General features: G+C 45.5%; 2 protein-coding genes across 2 annotated transcripts in view; one reads left to right on the top strand and one right to left on the bottom strand.

The window, feature by feature from the left end:
• Positions 1–9,923: 9,923 nt before the first annotated feature.
• Positions 9,924–16,782, bottom strand: CIAO2A (cytosolic iron-sulfur assembly component 2A). The gene is made up of 5 exons (XM_060259817.1): positions 16,628–16,782; positions 14,165–14,329; positions 13,008–13,057; positions 11,837–11,882; positions 9,924–10,397 (listed from the first exon to the last, which is right to left on the bottom strand). The coding sequence occupies exons 1-5, from the start codon at positions 16,779–16,781 to the stop codon at positions 10,300–10,302; spliced, it is 513 nt and encodes a 170-aa protein (XP_060115800.1). The 5' UTR covers position 16,782; the 3' UTR covers positions 9,924–10,299.
• A 214-nt stretch (positions 16,783–16,996) lies between these two features.
• Positions 16,997–20,065, top strand: part of SPG11 (SPG11 vesicle trafficking associated, spatacsin) — a 45,130-nt gene continuing 42,061 nt past the window's right edge. The window contains exons 1-3 of the mRNA XM_060260356.1: positions 16,997–17,187; positions 18,244–18,428; positions 19,046–19,276. Of these exons, the coding sequence (XP_060116339.1) occupies positions 16,997–17,187; positions 18,244–18,428; positions 19,046–19,276 (607 nt within the window). The remainder of the gene's footprint in view (positions 17,188–18,243; positions 18,429–19,045; positions 19,277–20,065) is intronic.

Raw genomic sequence — 20,065 nt, 5'->3', positions numbered from 1 at the left:
GTGCTTTAGTATAAAAACATCGGAGACCATAAGCAGCACACACTACTGGTTTCCCCATCCTGCAAATGACCCAGCACCTTCCTCCTTGGCCACACACATTCTTGTTCCTTAATACGTGGTCTGTTTCCTCCCCCCCTCACTGCAGCCTCCTTGATTCCGCTTGCAAGGTTCTTGGCAAACTCGCCCTTTCCAGGACTCATGAGGTGCTCGCCATTGTTCTGATCGCCTAGTCCAAGAAACCAGACAATTCCCAACAATAACACCATCTGCATAGCCAGAGTCCAGTGATGCAGCTTTTTACGTTCATGTTATATGTAAGATCCTAGTTCTGAGGAAGTGAGCAGCTGGAAGAGGCCACAGCTTGACCGATTAGCTGTCACAAACAAAGGTTTTCTTGGCACGTGCCAAGAAACAGAAGGCAACCTTGACTGGCGGCTGTAGCTGCTGATGGGGCAGGCTGAGGCCAACTGGCTGTACAGAATTTAAAACCTTAGTGAATACCTTGCTGGAGTAACATTGACTTTCAGCAAAGTGTATTTCATTGCTCTGTGTGTGTCCTTGAACTTAAATTACATGTGGAAGCAACAGAAACTTGAGGAGCTGAAAGGACCATGTTTGCTGATCCCTTGACACTAGAGGAGCATTTTTTGCCAAGTCTAAGGCTATAGCATTTGATTCTTCTTGCTTCAGAGGCATCCAGACGACTGGTACAGGGCAAAAAGTACCAGACTGTGTCTCCTCCCCTGTAGTCCCAAATGTCACCCCTATTTGTCATGCAGGCAGCGTGATTTGATTTGTAAAGAGGTTTGCAATCTTGTATTGCACTCACCCTTAATGCAACCCTTCCTCAGAGCCAGCGCTCAGCCCCGTGACTGTTTCCATCATTCAAACATCTGGTAAGCAGAAGGTCTTGGAGCATATACTGGACATATTCCCACGCACCAGGCGCCCAAAACATTTTGCGGAACAGAGACAAGAACTGGCAAGTCAGCAGACGATGGGATCTGCATCTGTACAACAGACTTCTGGGCGTAGTGCAAGGTACTCAAGGGCAGCTCTTCAAGGATTTGGGGGATGCCTCCCCTCTTGTGGGACAGCCGTGTCCAGAAAAGTGGCATGCCTGGAAATGTCAACATGCCCAGCTTTAGAAACTCAGCCATTTCCAGTGGTCATACCATGAAAGGGCTTGATACAATTCAAATGATAGGTTAACCAGCTGGTGTAAGCAAATCCCCAAGCCCCAGGGTCAAGCCGAGAACAGACGGGGGAGGGGCTGAACTCACACCAAAGGATGGTTTAGTGTGCAGCAGTTCCATAGGTGCAGCCCAGGTCTGAAAAGCAGAGAAAGGCTGGCCAGAGGGAGTAAATGCTGCAGGCTCGGAAGCCTAGGCTCACTGTGAAGGTTCCTTCTGCCCAGAAGTGTGAAAGGCATCTTTGCAGGCAGATAGTTGCTCCCAGGGAATTCAACTGCCGTTTCCCATCTTTGAGGATAGTTTGTTTTCATTTCCTCTCCCCAACAGCAAATGTTTGAACGTTAAAACAATAAAGCCCCCCAATCCTCACTCAAAAATTTCCCAGGCAGGTGGATTTCAGGCTCCATTTGAAGGGTGGAAGAGTGGCAAACAACTCACTGGTGCCACAAGGCTCCTTGACCTGGCTCAGGCAGAGAATTCCCTGCTGGACAATTCCTTTTCCGCACGTGGCTGGAAAAAATGGCACCATCACTCTCATCAGACTATTCTCCAGGAATGTTTCCTGTAAACAGTGAGTCATATCTGGTCACTATAGCGACTGACGTTTTTAAAAAAAAGCTGCGCTGAAACCATAGCTGCGCTCTTCAAAGCCACATCCATCTGTTCTGTATCCTGAAGGGTTCTTTTGCTGCAACAGTCCCAAAGCAATTACAGACCTAGAAATTATCGCCCTGCAAGAAATCAAGGTTTGTGAGCTGAGCCACAGCCAGATCCAAAGATGTGCAGGCAGACGGTGCGTTATTTTTCCCAGAAAGGACATTTACTACTTTTTCTTGTAAACTATGGCCTTGCTATCAGATTGCTGTCTGGGCAGCATCTGAACTCTTGCGACCCAAGAAACAGAGCACCACCAAGTGTGCAAAGGTGAACTGTCTCCGCGAGGCAGGGAAGAGCCCAGGAGGGGCATATGACCCTTCACACTGACACCACCAACCTGCAGGCCACCAGCGCCCCCTACAGTTTGATCGCCAACTTTGCGATAAACATGAAATGCTGGCACTGACTTTAAAAATGGGACTAGAAGGCCACAGAAATAACCCAAGGTTTGGGGTGGGAGAAGATTCTTCCCTGACTCTGTGCTCCATGAATAAAAGCCCTGAGATACTCAACGCAAGCAGGAGTTAAATCCCATCTCGTCTTCTTCCAGGACCGAGTCCCCTGCTGTCATTTCTAAACAACAATCTTTTTGCTGTAGAAAACCTGGAACATCTGGACTTTGCACTGACCAGGACTCAAAGACTTGCAGTCTTATAGCAGTAGGGAGTGGATTAAGAAGAGGGAGTTTCCGCCATGGAATCCAGGAGAGCCGCTGCCAGTCTGAGCGGACAATACTTTGATGGACCCCTAAAGGGTCGGATTCAGTATGAGACAGCTTCACGTGATGTTACAAAGGAGGCCCCTACCTCGCTGGAGACTGATAATTCATCAAAGCCAATCATTGTTCAAGAATAAATCGATGTATATGCAAGACCCCCAAACTCCTCTCTAAACACAACTCAGAATTCAAGGCAGTTCAGTGATGTGTTCATAAGAACCCTTCCTGGTATCTCTCCCATGCATTCTCAAAGGACTTAAATGTTGAATAAAAGGGTGTTTGACCAGGACCCGAGATTTGAAAACTGGAGTTGAGACTTGATGCAGAAAGGTCCATATGCAGCCGTCCCCCAGGCCTGATATTGCCAGATGGTGTTTTGTTAGGATGCAACTTCTTGTTGTTTTGTTAGCCACCTTGAGACAAGGCCATTTTAAATAAATAAATTCAGGTAGCAGTTATCATTCTGATAAAACAAAATCTTTGTTTCCTTCAGTGCAGCAAGATCAACCAGCACCGTAATCTTTTCAAAACACATTTATTTGTTTAAAAAAAAAAACCCTGGCTCCTCTTCCCTCCTCTTGACCGAGTTATAGCACTTTCAAGGCGCTAGGCAGCTGCACCTGATATGAGCCACGCAGAGACGCTTGTGGCCTCGGCCGACTGCGTCACACCACTTTAGTCTTCTGGGCTTCGCTCTGTACCACCATTTATTTGCCGATTTGGCTCCAGCTCCTACAACTGGTTTAGCAGATGTTTGGTCCTCTGGGAAACTTCCTCAGAATCAAAACCGAGGAGACTAGATGCTGGACCCAAACTCTGCTGTAAGATGAAGCCGCAACAGGAAAGGGGGGGGTGTGGTGCATTTTCTTCTGTTTTTCCTGTCATTTGTTGGGACAGTGGACACCACCACCCCCAGACGTCTGCTTATTGACAATCTTTGCAAAATACATTTTGCAGCCTCAGACAGATCCTGTTTTGTGTATTATGAACAGTTTCTTGTGCTTTCTCCAGCCCCCCCCCCCCACTCCTTCCTTACAGTTCCATCCTAAGCAGAATTCCATCTTGTGCCCATTCAAGTCAATGGGGTCAGAAGAGGGTAGCTCTGCTTAGCCTGGGACTGAGACAACAGCACACATGGAACCCAGTCAGGCCTTGATGTAGGTTTACTACACATGGAGTTCCAAGTGTTAATCTAAACACAGGACATTTAGATGACAGCCTCTCTAAAGATGCAGTTCTGAGGGCACTTTTGGGGAAGTAAGCCCCATTGAATAACATGAGACTTACTCTGAGTAGACCTACAAAGCTTTATTCATGTGCAGGCACACCTCCTCAGATCCAGAACACAGTTTGAGTCCAGTTGTCTTAAGGTTCCCCTGGACTCACACTTAGCTCTGCGACTTCAGACAAACAGACACAGTGAAATTGAATATAAGAAGGGGGGGGGCTGACAACTCCCACCCCACCACTTTCTCTTCCTATATGTAATGGTGGAGGAAATTGCGTTTCACTGTATCTGAGGAAGTGTGCTTGCACTCAAAAGCTCATACCTGGAACAAAACTTTGTTGGTCTTCAAGGGGCCTGACTGGACTCAAACTTTGTTTTGCTACTTCAGAGCAGCACAGCTACCCACCTGAATCTGAGTAGACCTGTTTAGGACTGTTCACCAAGAAATTTTTCATACCATCTATCATAAAATATTCCACTTTCCATTTAAGTACAGAATCCCCCCCCCCCCAAAAAAAACCCCCAACTTAATTCTTCTCTCTGGTCAGCACAGATGTTAGTGGGGAAATACCAGTTTTTGGATAATTAAAAATTTAAAGCTAACAAACTATTTCAACAAAGAAAGCACACCAGAAAGTAATAGTTCAGAGGTTTGCGGACAGACACATTTTCAGTCACTGAATCTTGAGAGTTTGATTTTGTGATAGGCCCAGCCTTTTCCTGCTGCCCTCTGAATAGTTTCAGCCAGCCCTCTAATGCCGCAGCCACATTCACACACTGAACCCAAGAATAATAGTATGTCCCATCTCACACAAGCTTCCCGACTACTCAGTTGCCCCAATTTGAGTTCAAGAAGCAAGAATTCCAGGCACAGGGAATTGGGAGTCTGTTCACCTTCCCCAACCCCTTCTAAATCCTGGAAGAGCCAACCCAGAAAATTCATCCAAAGAAAACAATGCTGTCTAAATACTTTTATATGGAAGAAATGACTCTGCACAGCAGCTGTGACAATTTTTTTGCTGTCTCAGCCCACAGAGAGTGCAGCAGGAGGCGGCACTTGGCTCTTTGCAGAGGTGGGTACCAGCTGGGAACATCTGCATGCTGGGAACAGCTTCAGCAGGAAACATGTGAGACCAAAGGCTTAACATAATGCCTCTCAGCAGCAAGAACCTTGCAAGGTAGGCAAGAGGGCCCCTGGCTTACAAAGCAGCCTTTAGCAATGCATTTGACCCACTTTCCCTATACAATAGGAGAGACTCTGCTGGTACAATATGCAATCACACCAAACCTAGAAAAACTTTGGGGAACCATTTCTTGGCAAAGAAAATGCCCACTGAAGAGATGCCATCAAGGAGTTCCAGAGAAAGCTCCAAGCATGGAGGGGCCACAGCTGAGTACTACAGAACAAACTTGCTTCTCCCCCAGCAACCACACCCAGTTCCCCTCGAGAGCTGCATTTCCCAGCTTTGGGGCACGTCTGTTTCTTCCTCCACAGAATATCTTGCCGTTCAATAGCCAAGGCTCAGAAATCCTGCCCCATGGGAATTTGCCCTACAGCTCCAAGGTTAAAGGGTCAGAAAAGAGACTGCTTCCTGGTCAAGCACCACTGCCCACCCCATAGGGCAGCTTAGAGATGCTTCTTTAATGAGGTGGACTGCAAGTTTCCCACCAGCCCCCTTCAGCTCCCAGTCCTTAACGCAGCAGAGGGTGGCTGTGCTTGGCCTTCCATGACAGCACGAGAGCCTTCCGTCTGATCAGGAGAAGGAAAGTCCTGTTCTCCTGCAGACCTGGAGGCTCCCCTTGCTCGTGCTCTTCTGGTAATCAGCAGGGACAGCTTCGTTTTACTATCACAAGGAATTGTTTATGGATGTGCTGGAGGAACACAGATTAATAACTAACAAGGGAGGGGGCTGAGAGTTAAAAGTGCCGAAATCCCACTCAAATGAGAGAATTCTCAACTCTGGACTAGCAGAACAGGGGCAAAGGAACCTCGGGTTTGAAATAATAAGAGTAATCTAACTCATTTAAACTAAAGAGTACTAAGGCCCACACAAAGGACTTGTGGCAGCCCAAATGGAGCTCTTTTCAGATGAGCGGTTAATTTCCATGCCATATTGCAAACTAGTTGCCGATCTCTTAACTCTCAAACACAGTTTGTCACACAACACACAGGATCACTGCTGAGCAAAACCTCAGAAGCCCCTGCTTGAATGTGTGCTGTTAGGAGTTCTTCTGCTGAAGAACTCTGCAAGTAACTATTAGAACAAATTCAACATAGGCAAACAAACCACAACATAGGCAACAAACCACAACCATAGGCAACAAACCACAACAAATTCAACATAGGCAACAAACCACAACCCTAATCCTCAGCTTCCCTCAGTAGCAGAGATAAAGAGGTATGAAACTGACCTATGGGAAACTCAGACTTCAAAACAGATCCAATGGAAGGAATGGGAAATGCTCCTGCCCAATCAGGTAGAGCCAGGTTGGTCTGAAGCAATGGAACAAAGTTGGAGTCCAGTGGCACCTTTAAGACCACGCATGCACACAAAAGCTTCCATTCCAAATAAAACTTTGTTGGTCTTAAAGGTGCTACTGGATTCCTGCGCAATTAGGATATTGTACAACAGTGTAATTACACCACGATGCAAAAAAAAAAAAACAGAGGAAGCCCCGATAGCGTTCATGTGTACACAACTGCTTTCCTAACAGCCCAGCTGTCTTCCTCGCTAGCTAATCTGGGACGCTGGAGCTCAGTCTTTCTCTGCTAAGCAGTTTTGCTTCATTCACAAAGCTGAGTTTAATGACCAAACACAAGGTCATACTTGGCCTAAGCTTCAAGGAGTAACACCAATGGGAACGTTGAAACTGCACCACTGTATATTACTACAACAGAGCTCCACCAAATGAGCAAGGGCAGGTGGAATGTTTTAGAATGACTACATTTAAAATGAAAAGGTCTGTTTTAAGTACAGATAGGCATCAAAAACATCAGTGTGTCAAGTGCGCTTATTTCTGTAACATGGTTTTTTCTAAGACATAGAGCAGGTCACCAGCTCTCAACTGCACCCCCCTTATTTACAACAATTGGGCAAGTAATAAATCCATCTGGCCCAAGGATGTTTATGCTACAGCCTGGCTGGTACCACTTTCAAGTCGCCTCTCCCACAGGTTCACACAGACAACTCTTATCTTCTGCTATGGAAGTGTGAGAAAAGGAGATGTTTTTAATAGCCTAAATTCCTTAGTAATAAAAAAGATAGTGTTTAGCAACCTTTGAACCCGTGACTCAAGTATGCATCTGTAATGTAACCTTTGAAGATATCCTATATAGCAACTGTGTAACCCTGTATACGTCATTACTCCCAAGGCTTATACAGCTTCTGAGTTTCTAACAATAAAACAGCTTTGATTTAAAACAAAAGACTGCTTATTGAGAAATATCGGCCCTTGACACAGTGGCTTTGCACTTGGGACAGGGTCTTAAATAACACTGAGGCAGTGTGATAGGATCACAGAATCAGAGTTGGAAGGGACCTCCAGAGTCATCTAGTCCAACCCCCTGCACAATACAGGAAATTCACAAATACCTCCTCCCCCGCACCCACACATCCCCAGTGATCCCTACTCCATGCCCAGAAGACAGCAAAACCCTCTAGGATCCCTTACCAACCTGGCCTGGAGAAAAATTTCTGACTGACCCCAAAGTGTCAATCAGCATTTCCCTGAGTATGTAAGAAGGGGCCACCAGAACTAAGCTGGATCCAACCCTCTACCTGACAGACTTAACTCAAGTGACTTCTGAATGGAATCAAGTCCAGCATCCATGAGGGAAAAGAGCAGACATTTTTATTTATTCCCAGGGAAAAGGGAATAAAGAAGTTCAGAAAAGAGGATTAACAGGCGCAATATAGTCTTGCTGGGCGGCCCATTCATAATGTTACAGTTGATAATGTAGAAGTACAGAGAACAGTCAAGCTTTCTTCCCAAAAATGGACTCTCGAGATATTACAAATCTGCAAGCAAAGGGTTTCTTTCAGCCACTCCTTCGAAAACAAAATCCTATCACCATTCTTTAACTATTTTCCTTTGCCCACACCCAAAAGGCAGCCTGAGATTTTTGAAGTCTCCTGAGGCAAGACCTTCCTAGCCCATCGAAAGCCGTAGCTAACAAAAAAAACACACCCCGGCTTCTCCAGCCCTTCCAGGGAGTGGCTGAGTGGCTGCTAGCTGCCCTGCTGACCCACCAGACAAGACTAAAGAGGACATTTGCCCAACTGTCAATAAATGTTTTTCTGCTTCTGTAACCAGGACATTTTTAAAACAAGATTTTTCTGAAAGTGGAGCAGCTTACACATGCCAAGGGTAGCCTGTGCCAAATTTCAGTCTGATGGGACAAAAGTGTCAATGAACAGAATTCCTAGGTACTATAAAAGACGGTTTATCTGCTGTGCCTTGGGTTACGGAGCTGCTCTGTAATACTCAACTGGGGAGAATCCAACCTTGAGAACTCGCCATGGGATAGCTACCCTCATCACTGCTTTTAGGAAATGTTCCAGACAAACACCCAATAGTGAAACATACGGCAAGGAAGGAAGGAAGGGGTCCTCAGTGCTGGAAGGCCCTCTGCTGGCAAAGAGGAACAGGGCTTTGAACTTTGGAGGAATGCATTCTGTTGATGCCAGGTTATTAATATTTAAAACACACATCTGGAGACCATTAACAACTTTACTCTCATCAAGCAGAAACATGACAGAATTTCAGCTGGTGTGGAAGAGCAGTTGGGGGGGCCCAGGAAATCAAGTACAAATCCCAACTGCCAGGAAACTTCCTGAGTGATCTTCTGTCAACACGGCTCTTAGCCTGATCTACCCACAGAGTGCTGTAGGGTATAAAATGGAGGGGGATGGAGAAGAGCAGGGTAAAAATATTCAGCAGACACCAAGTATCCAAACAGACTGCTTTTTTTTTTTTTAAAGAAAATTAAGTCTTCATATCCTAAGAACATAAGAGAAGCCATGTTGGATCAGGCCAACAGCCCATCCAGTCCAACACTCTGTGTCACACAGTGGCAAAAAAACCCAAGTGCCATCAGGAGGTCCACCAGTGGGGCCAGGACACTTGAAGCCCTCCCTCTCTTGCCCTCCCCAAAAAGCATCAAGAATCCTCTCATTTTGGGGGGAGAAAGCTGAGCATTTCTACGAGCCAAATTCTAATGAAGCTGAACAATACTGAACTGAACTTTTAACTGCAGGGGGGGAAATGTTACTACGTAATAAAGTGCTGCTTTTCTCAATACATTATAATAACTTATTAAAATGACAGATCCAGGCGTGCAGCTGTTTTGGTCTGAATCAATAGAACAAATTTCGAGTCCAGTAGCATCTTTAAGACTAACAAAAGTTTATTGCACACAACTTCCTCAGATCCTCTGAAATGGAAGATAACAGGTGTCTCTGCCTAAGTATATGAAACATTAACTTCCATTTCTATGTATCTGAGGACGTGTGCCTGCACATGAAAGCTTATACCTTGAATAAACTTCTGCTGGCTGTAGAGGTGCCTAATTGGATTCAAAATTTGTTTTACTAAAATGATGTATTTGGAACTCTTTGCCCTCCATAGTAACTGGTAGACCACTGTATCACCCAGGATGCTGGCTCTACTGACCACTGCTCTGAACCAGCGTGGGTGTAATGTTCTGAACTCTGACAAAAGAATAAACTGTATTGGCTGGTAAGGAAATGGAATTTCTGCACACAACGAGGAATTTTAGAGTTAGTCATAAATTCAAGCCAATTTAGTGCAAGCATACAAGCATTCTAGGACCTGAGAGACTCACATTCAAATCCTCAGTCTAAACAACCTCATAGGATTGTTGTGAGGATAAAACAGAGGATGGGAGAACCACGCACACCATCCTGAACCCATTCTCTTTCTACAACCCGTTTAATAGGTATCTATAACTTAATCTTCACTAAAATTGCTCAAACGGAACAGAAATATTGCTGCAAAAATTCTGACTATAACCCAATATTTAATCCCATTTTCAAAGTGATGCCAGTTTTTTAATCTGATTTGTTGTACCTTCTTAAACAACAAAATAACCCTTTAATACTGAAAGACAATTACAAGAACATCGTATTTTATTCATCTTTTCCAGTGATGCTATGAAAAAAATACTTCACCACCACAAAGTGGAGAAATAACCTTCAAAAGCAGCATTCATTTCAACATTATATGAATTAATTAGGTAGCAAATGGCTCAATCTTTATATAAAATCTCTTCTCATCAAAAGTTACATATCCTTTACACTCATTTAAGTTTGACCATTTTGCGTCTTCATACCCCTCCCTTTTTAATTTAAACTATTTTAATAAAGTTATTTTAAAAATATATATACAGAAGCTACAAGAGACCCTTTTAATATCAAAGGCCTCCACGTTTTCCCAAAACACCAACCCTAAAGATGCCTGAGAACGAACTCTCAGGCCAAGGGCTACTCCGGCTCCAGGACGCACTGCTCCACGATCTCCCGCAGGTTTGGATTCTCCATGGCAGCTGCGACTCTTTCTTTGTCATTTATTTGCTTGTTGACTGCAACAAACAGTGAAAGAACACCCAGAAAACCCCATTCACTAAACATTCCTATAAAACACATGAACTGTATAAACAAAAGTACATGTTAGAATTTACTGTAAGTCAGGGGGAAAATGGGGTGCAAGTATGACATATCAATCAAGAATTGGAACTTGTTGGGTGTCTCTCAGAGACTTTTAAGATGCGGCAGTGGGTGTCTATACTTCTTGAAATCTTGTTGTGGCATAATATAGTCTTGAAATTGCAACAAGCAGGAATGCAGAAGCTGACATCACAGGGAATGGCCACTTTCTACTGGATACTAGAAGCAGGGCCCTGCAGCTTGCCTCCTGGCCAGAGGACTGGCTAGTACTGTGTCACTCAGACTAAAGCCTCTTCATCTGCAGCAATTTCCAAGGCTGGGGGGGGGGGGGGCGGAGAGAAGGACGACAAAGTTGGTTCAGTATTGATTAATGGCCACTAATTACTGGGATGAGCCAGTGCGCAAAACCTTCTGTGCAGAACTCTGTTACTTGTGTCCTTTCCCGCACAGAATGAAACTGCAGAAAGTTAAGTTGAAAAAGACTCTGCTACTTATCTGCATCCCATAAGTGTGATCCCTCTTTCTAAGGCTGAAAAGTACTCTCATTAGACACGCACAAAGCCACAACAAGGCACAACTGCCTTTTAAAAAAAAGCCCTGGTTTTATATTAAATGTATATTAGTTTATGAAAGACTGGTTAAAGTCACTCCATAACTTTAAAAGGCACTTTGCTAGTGCTCAGAGACCATCCATCACTTTGCATTTCTTGAACTGAGCCCTGGAAGTAAAACAAGTCCTGACTCAAGTTCCAGCTTCCTGCTTCAAGTTAAAGGGGCGGGGGGAGATAATGAAGTTCACCTATAAAGCCCTGAACTGCTTTGCTGTAAATAGATAGCAGTTTAGGCAAAAAACATTTCTGCTGCATCTCTGATCAGTTAGAATTTAATGAACAAAAACCAGGCATGAAAGGCTCCAAAGCTACCGTGGATATAACTTCCCTTTTTCTTATTGCATTCTTTCAAACTATATTAAGTAACCTTCAAAGTAACATGAAAAACAAACATTACCCCCATCCCTAATTTGGTGATCCCAGAGCAGCTGAGTTATTTTTAAACAGGTTTTCTTTAAAGGCAAAAATTAGACCCCACCCCCACCAACAAAAGGGTTTTTTAAGAGTCCTGTCGTACCAAGCTAAATTTTTCTATGCTGCAACTGTTGCGTACCAATTTGCTAGGGTGACTAATTTCCTCATGCCAACTATTTCTCACAAAGGGCTGAGGTGCATAAAACATGTGGAAAGCATGGCTACATCAGCCCCTAGCATATTCCACACTAGCAAAGTCACACAGCCTTCACTTGCATGAACATCAGTGGGCCAGATGGTTTGGAAAAACAAAATGAAGACACACTTACTGTCCTCCTCAGTGGAATGCATTCCCTCTGATATGTAGATTTCCAGCTGCAGGAGAGAGAGCGGGTTTAAAGAAGTTTTATTCGTTTAACACAGGAGTCCAAGTATCTGTACAGAATACACACTGCTACTCACACAGCTGGCTCAAAACACTACAACCTCACATGTATCCAGCTATGAGAAGGGTCTCTAGCAAATCACCATCAGCACCAATATTGTGTTTTAAATTGTAAATTATTTATATTTTGTACTGTAATTGAGATGTTGGTTTTATTATGACTGTTAATTGCCCTGAGTCCGTTTTGGAATGGGCGGGATATATATAAATAAAATCACACCAGGGCTGCAGGCTGTGTGGTGGTGAGAGCCAGCTGCATCCTGCACTCTGCTGCTTTCAGTGGACCTTCCTAACTAAGAAACATGCCATCGTTTCACTGCCTTCACTTTCTCCTGCTTCATTTTGTTTTCTTCTCTTTCAAAATCACATTCTGCATGAGGGACTGAATACAGAAATACCCTGAATTTCCCCATACCAAAGTCTTTTAAGGAAGTCTCCATTATCTTGGGGAAGCTAGACAGTGGCACACCCACAGATGGAATGCTAACTACTACTGATCTTTGCTCCATTCTCTTTCCCCAAGCTGAGTCTTCCAATCCAGGCAAAATACATTTCCAGGAGCTGCATGGGACACAGGTAAAAACCACCCTCTCCTCCCTTCTGTTACTGCAGCTCCTTTGACAGAAGAGACAGTGAGATTTCTGTCCCCCTTCCACCACATGAGCTCCATGACACCAGCAACTTACTTTACAAGGGTCAGACAGGACTGCAGGACATACATGTGGCAAAGAGTCATATTCCTTTCACTGGCAGAAGTTAGGATGCCAGCCCATTTAGATTCTTACTTGAACTTAAAATGGGCTTCACCATGTATCTTTCCACAACAGCACCCTCAGAAGTCACAGATAATAATATGATTAATTTTCTTCCTTCCTTCCTTCCCTTCCCCCTTTCTTTTCTGTATTCCCTATTCCTTTTATTACAAACTGAATAAAAAATATTGGGGGGGGGGGGAGAAGACAGAGCAGGAAAAGGGTGAAATCTGAACATACTTGTTCCTGGCAACTCACTTCTCAAATATTTTTGATACAAATGCTAATGCAAGGACAACATACCTTGTGTTTAAAAGGCAAACATCTCTGAAGCTTGATCCTCAAACACAGCCCTATAATTGAAAAGACATTAATTTTCTTTCTGCGCGACACTGAAAAACACCATTTAATGATCTCTTTGCCAAACGGTCACAAAGCGAAGTGATTCAGCCAGAGAATGTAAAGTTTACAGTAATTCTGAAGCCACCGGGGAGAAAAGCAAGATTTAGCTAAAGACTGGAAAAAATGAAATATATGTAATGCTTTACGAAACTTAAACTCCTTTTACTGCTTTAACGGCATACAATGTGTTATTTACAAATCACACAGAATTCAAAGTTGTGGTATTTGGCTTATTATTTAAAAATGCTTTTGTTTTCTACATGCAAAAACTCCAAATAGCGCTCACACACTGCAAGCTGTTGTACCTGTCTGCTATCTTAGAGCAGTTTGTGTTCAGAGATAGGAAAAAGATGTGAGAGCTCCCCCCCAACATTTCACACCAGACAGCAAAGAGCTTCTTGCAACATTCTGGACTTTGCCCTTCACTGGGCCTTCTTTCAGGATTACACGGCTGCAGTCAATGGAGGAGCGGGAGGCAGCAACCCTTCTGTTGTGCCAGAACCTCAGCCTCAGGAGAGTGGGTGCTAAATAATTTAATCCTTGCCTCTTGATGCCTCATCACGAAGGCACATCAAGAGAACCCTACCCACCACCAGCATGCAATGTAGTGGCTGCCGTGGAAGCCAAAGGAGGTTGAATTTCTTAAATGATCCAAACACTAACAGGCCACTAACCCTTGCAACCACATGTGGGACCAGTCCCTAGACTCGTTGGCAAGCAAAAAACAGAAGAGTTTGGTGTCACAGCTGCTGACAACAAGCAGCTTGCTCTAAGAGGGCAGTTCAGTGCTTCCCTATTTCATTACTAAATACACTGGTTTGTATTTTCATATAAAAGATAACTAACAGACATGCTAGAGAACAGTTTGGTGGTGGAAAGCGCCACAAATTAGAGTCAGCACTGGAACCCAAAACTCAGCTGTATTTCTGTGCTGCTTGCAAATATACCCTTCCAAATGAAACAAGCAAAACCACTGGTCCCCAAAGCCCCCCCCCCCCCCCCACAGCTGCAGCTTTACTCCTTTTCCCCACAGGCTCTACAGCAAGGACAGGCCCTACCAATGAGCGTAGCCAACGAGCAATGAGGGACAGTTGGTGTGAACCTGATTGTCACCAAGAACTCATCTTCACAGATCTCCTGCACTTCCACGCAGCTCTCCGTCACCACGTCCAGCTCCTCCAGGGTGTTGGGCTTCTCGGGGTCCCGGATAGTCCGGATTATGTCTGTATGAGAACCAAAAGGCGTCAAGAAGGGTACCTGGGTTAGTCTGTCTCTGATAACAGGAAACAGCAAGCGCTTCTTCAGATACAGTTAATTAGTCCATCTTGTCAAGCATGGAAGTTTCAAAAGAACCAAGCGATGATTTAGAAACAAAGTCTTAGTTTATTGATAATCCATTGTGCTCATAGATGGAACAACTTGAAAGTGATACATTCCAGTGTATGGCATCTGGCTTTAAGGGATACATCAAAGGGAAGATAACGCGGAATTCTATCATGAGCGTGTGAATTGCTACAACTATGCATTTGACTATCTTTTGCGGTTAGAAACATCCTGAGTCCCAGGCTTGAGCTTGGGAACTGTCTCGGGAGGCACTATCTCCAAAGCAGGCATTCCTGCATTTGTTACAGAAGGTGAGAACTAAGGAAGGGGTTACATAGCTTTGATATGCATCAATGGTACAGTAACAGTCTAACTAATACAGCTTTATATTAAAAATAACTTGCATGCTTGACACATTTGCCCTTATATCTTGGATATGAAATCACTGTCCCACTCTCCAAGATACAAGGACAGATGGACTCACGTTTCAGCTGTATCCAAAAAAGTGAACAGACTCTCTCAAATGCTCCTCCCGTGCCCCAAACCATGTTAAGCCTTTAAAGTGCTGGAATAGAAGGAAACAGAAGGAATTTTGCAATTTCTGCTGCCACAAATACTAAGCGTGTTTTTTCTTTGCTCTATATATCTTAAGAAGCAAGCCATGGAAGTTCATATCCTGATTTGCGGTTTTGACGATTAATTTTTCTGTGTGGCACCTATTATGTCGTTTTAATTGCTTAATTATTTAAGTTTTACCATTTTAAAACTGAAATCTAATATTGTTGCTTTAAAATGATTGTTAGCCACCCTGAGTCCGCTTGGGGAGAGGACAGGATAAAAATTTAAGCAAACAAAATAAAATATACATTTTAAAAGTTCTTTATTCTACATACCAGGGGTGGCCAGACTGTGGCTTGGAAGCCACATGTGGCTCCTTCACACATATTGTGTGGCTCTCGAAGCCCCCCCACCCCACCCCATCAGCCAGCTTGGAGAAGGTATTCGTCTCTTTAAATCACTTCTCCAAGCCAAGTTAGCCAGTGGCTTGGAGAATGCACTTAAAGCTAAAGTTAATAATAATAATAAATTTTTATTTATACCCTGCCCTCCCTGCCGAAGCAGGCTCAGGGCGGCTTGCAGGACATGGTAAAAACCATGTTATAACAATAAAAAAACAAGATAATACAGCTAAAATACAATTCATAGGTTAAATATATTAAATAAACAGTCCAAAACCAGTATAACTTAATCTCAGTGCCACAGTCTCAGTATGTACAAAGATGGCTTGACGTTACTACCAAGTTCTGTTTTAGAAAGCTAGTTGGAAGAGGGCGGTTTTGCAAGCCCTATGGAACGGACTGAGATCCCGCAGGGCCCGCACCTCCTCCGGCAGCTGGTTCCACCACTGGGGTGCCTGTCTCGAGAAGGCCTGCTCTCTAGTTGTTTTTAATTTGGCCTCCTTTGGCCCAGATTTCAGGTTTTCACGGCTGGCAACATCATTAGGGTTTGTAGAATCTTCCGGGCTCAAGTGCCGTGTTCTACTGGAGAAAGTTTTCCTTCCAGACGTTTCGTTCTCGGCTGCAGAGAACATCCTCAGTGGCGATGCAACCGGAGCAGGCGCTCTGACCTTCTTGGCTGCTGTGCATTGAGTGAGGCCAGGGCTGCTGGAGAGCTGCTATTTCTAGGCTGGAGGGGGTGTGGTGAAAGGGCAATTGGTTTGTGGATGCGCCCATTGTTGTAGCCGCCACCACCTCCTGTGGCACATCCACAAACCAATTGCCCTTTCATCACACCCCCTCCAGCCTAGAAATAGCAGCTCTCCAGCAGCCCTGGCCCCACTCAATGCACAGCAGCCAAGAAGGTCAGAGCGCCTGCTCCGGCTGCAACGCCACTGAGGATGTTCTCCGCAGCCGAGAACGAAACGTCTGGAAGGAAAACTTTCTCCAGTAGAACACGGCACTTGAGCCCTAATGACCTAATAACACGGCACTTCTGGAACCCTAATGACTTCCAGAAGATTTTGTGAGCTAGATGGCAGCGCTCTCTGGGGAACATATGGGGACGTATAAAGTTGCTTCCTCTCCGCCTCTCCCTCCCCTTCCTTCCTTCCACGCGACTCTCGCGCTCAGCATGCAGAGCTTCGTATTTGCGGCAGAGGGGCTTCCTTCCGGCTTCTCCCTCCCACGCAGGCCACTGACCGTAGACCTCGAGGGCCCGCTCCTGCTCCATGGCGCCGCCGCTGCTCCCCCGCCCGGCCGCCGGCTGCTGCTGCTCATGGCCCCCGCTCGAGGGCCGCCGCCTCCACCACCACGCCCGCCACAGCAGCCCCAGGCCCGGCACCAGCGACAGCATCCCGCCCGGCAGCCTCCATCGACCGGCCCGCTCCGATCCGCCTCAGAGGGCCACTTCCGGCCGCCGCTGGGGCGGGGACCGGAAGGAGGGCGGCTGCGTCACGAGGGGACCAATGGGCGCTGCGGGAGCCTGAAGCGGGGACTACACCTCCCGGCGTGCACTGCCCCTGCGCTCGGGCCTTCTGGGGGATGTAGTCCCGCCTGCCTGTGGAGAAGATGGCCCGGGCGGCGCTGCCCGTCCTCCTGCTGCCTCTCCAGGCGCCACCGACACCGCCGGGGCCCCTCGCCCGGGCCAAGCTCAGCCGCCGCCACGAGGCCCTGGCCCTCGCCTCCCAGGGGGAGCTCCGCTGGGCCGGGGAAGGAGGAGGCCGGCCCGCCCTCGTCGCCCTGCCCGGCGCCTGCCTGGAGTGAGTCGGGACGAGGAGGGAGCCTTTCCCGGTGGGGCCTGGAGGAATTGGCAGCCGGGGAGGGAGGACTCCTGCTGGGGCCCCACCCCCAAGGCTCCAGGAACTCCCCCGCCCAGAGTTGGCAGCCCGCAGTGCCTGGGACGGAAGTCCTCCTCGCCCCAGGCAAGGCAAGGCCAGGCCTGACCCCGCCCCCACTTCCGGCTCCTCTCTGCACCTTCCAATGGAAGGAGGCCCAGGGGCCACCACGGTGAAGGCCTTGCGGGGGACGTGCATGAAGCATGCGTTTTACTTACATGACTTGCTCTGAAATCCTGATGCGAGGATAAGAACCCACCTTCCCTGCGTTCTGTGTGTTGCCCTTTGAGTTCAGAGTAACAGGAAACAGTCACTGGGTTTTTTGTTTGCCTGTTGAAATTGTAAAATATAAATACAAAACAACACTTAGTGGCTCTTGTCCACGTTGTGATGTGTTAACTTATATACTTTGCCCACATTGTGGTATAAAGTGTGAAGAAGTGGGAGGGGTTTGTGTGAATTATAATCATTTGTAATTTGAGTATAGATTTTATTCCATTGATACATAAATGGGGTGAGACATTAAATAAGAGAGTCAGATAAACTTTAGATAAGATAAACTTTAGATGAACTCTTTTTAAATAAGAGAGTTTAGATAAACTTTTTCCACAACAGTCATTAGTCACAGTGTTTTTTCTGTTTATACATCTTAATACACTGTGATCTCTGTTTTGTTATATTTTGTATTTTATAAGGCAGAATGAGTTATTGTTGCTTGCTGGAGTCTGTGTCTTGAAATTTGCCCAGGGCAGCTCCTGTGCTTAACTCTCTAATGCTGTGATCATTTTTAGAATTGTTAGTCAGTGCTTCTGTTCTGTAAGCCCCTCTCAGCAGAAAAAACAGATAATAAATCTATTTAGAAAATCAGATATTATGCTGAATGGTATCACGGGCAATATCTTTCTAAACCACAGGATGCTTAGATGTTCAGAAGACAAGAATGAGAGGTAAAGATTGTGTATTTAAAATATTGTTTCCCAGCTTTGTGTGGGAGAATGTTGAAGACAATGATCCGGCAGTGGACAAACTGAAGCTACTGACTCTAAGCCAGACCCGTGAACTTTCTGTGTATGAAGTTCTTACAAAGGTGCGAAAATGTGAAGTGATGCTCTTGCACAGCTGCAGTGAAGACAGGCTAAAGAAGCTGATCGAACAAAAAAACATTAGTGAGTGTCTGTAAATGTAACATTCATATGAAAAGTCATGTTCTAGTTTATTTGGGGTGGCTTGCAGAGTAAATCCATGCCATAGATTGGGATTGCTCTGGGAGCTAGCAGCCCTCTGAGTTGCAGGGACTGAAACTTGTGAGGAAGAGATGTAACTTGATTAGGCAGGTATTGGATGTGTGAAACTATCTTATACTGAATCAGTCCACTGAAGTCAGCATTGTCTACTCAGACTGGCAGCTGCTCTCCGGGGTCTTAGGCGGACATCTTTCCCATTGCCTGGTTCTTTTAACTGGAGATGCTGGAAATTGAACCTGGGACCTTCTGCATGCCAAACAGTTGCTCTGCCACTGAGCCATGGTCACTTCCCATATCGCTTATGAAATGTACCATGCAGTCTCTGTGAGCTTTGAAGGATGTTACTCTCCTTTGGATTGTATGAAGTGAGCTATTTGACATGTGTCTGCACTTGTTTGCTTGAACGATAGGAAAGACCAACAGTGGCTTCTCCCCTTTTCAGGGTGGGGGAGTGAGAGAGAGAGACTCATCCTGGCTTTGTGGCTACTTCTGTGTTTTGCTGCTGCATCTGAGAATGTCCTTTTTACCTCCTCGTTCAGGTTTACCACCAGTCTCTTCTTTGAGAGTGCTCTCATTTGAAAACAACAGAGCTTTCCTGATGCTCAACAACTTTATCGTTGTGCGCCTTGCTTTTCCGGGAGGAGCGCGGGAGGCCGAAGATGTGGAAGACTGCTTTTTCCTTGACTTGTCACCACAAGTTTTGGAAAGGATTGTGGATGCTTCCTTTTGCAGAGGCGTTGTCATCTTGTTAGATGAGTCTGGGTGGATCTGTATCCTTTATAGGGAAAATGTGCCTTTAAGTGGGAGGAATATAGACCTGAAGTTTGTTGAAAGCTAGGCAGCCTGCCAACTCTTGAATTTAAAAAAGTTAAGATTAAATGCTAGTCTCTTTAAAGAATTTCCGCTGTCTGACGTTGTTGCTATATTCAGCTGGGGTTGTATATTTAGTTGAGGCTTCACACCAGTGGACTCCATCAGACTTATTTCTATGTAAAGCTAAGTCCGTTTAGTGTCTACATGAGCAGTGTACAACCAGTGGCACATTTAAGACCAGCAAAGTTTTATTCATGGTATGAACTTTGTTGGTCTTAAAGGAGTAACTGGACTCTAACTTTGTTCTGCTGCAATACAGCTGCTCGCCTGGATCTATGTTCTTGAGTTGGTTCATACTGATTAGACCTCATGTAGAGTATTTTGTTCAGTTTTGGGCACCACAGTTTATGAAAGATATAGACAAGCTGGAATGTGTCCAGAGAGAGCAATGAAGATGGTGAGGGGCCTGGGGCCAAGTCCTATGCAGAAAGGTTGAAGGAGCCTAGAGAGGCAACAACAACAACTGGGAGGGCTGCCATAAAGAGGATTGCACAGTTTGCTGTTGTCCCAGATTGGACCAGAACCAGTGGGTTCAAATTAAATAAGAAATGTTTCTGGCTAAGCATTTGGAAGAACTTCCTGACAGTTGGAGCAGTTCCTCAGTGGAACAGGCTTCCTTGGGAGGTGGTGGGCTCTCCGTCTTGGAGGTTTTAAAAGAGAGGCTAGATGGCCACCTGACAGCAATG

Source organism: Heteronotia binoei, chromosome 19, assembly GCF_032191835.1.
Source record: "Heteronotia binoei isolate CCM8104 ecotype False Entrance Well chromosome 19, APGP_CSIRO_Hbin_v1, whole genome shotgun sequence".
Taxonomy (NCBI): Eukaryota; Metazoa; Chordata; class Lepidosauria; order Squamata; family Gekkonidae; genus Heteronotia; species Heteronotia binoei.
The sequence above is the reverse complement of the archived record's forward strand: the minus strand, read 5'-3'. Positions and strand labels throughout refer to the sequence as shown.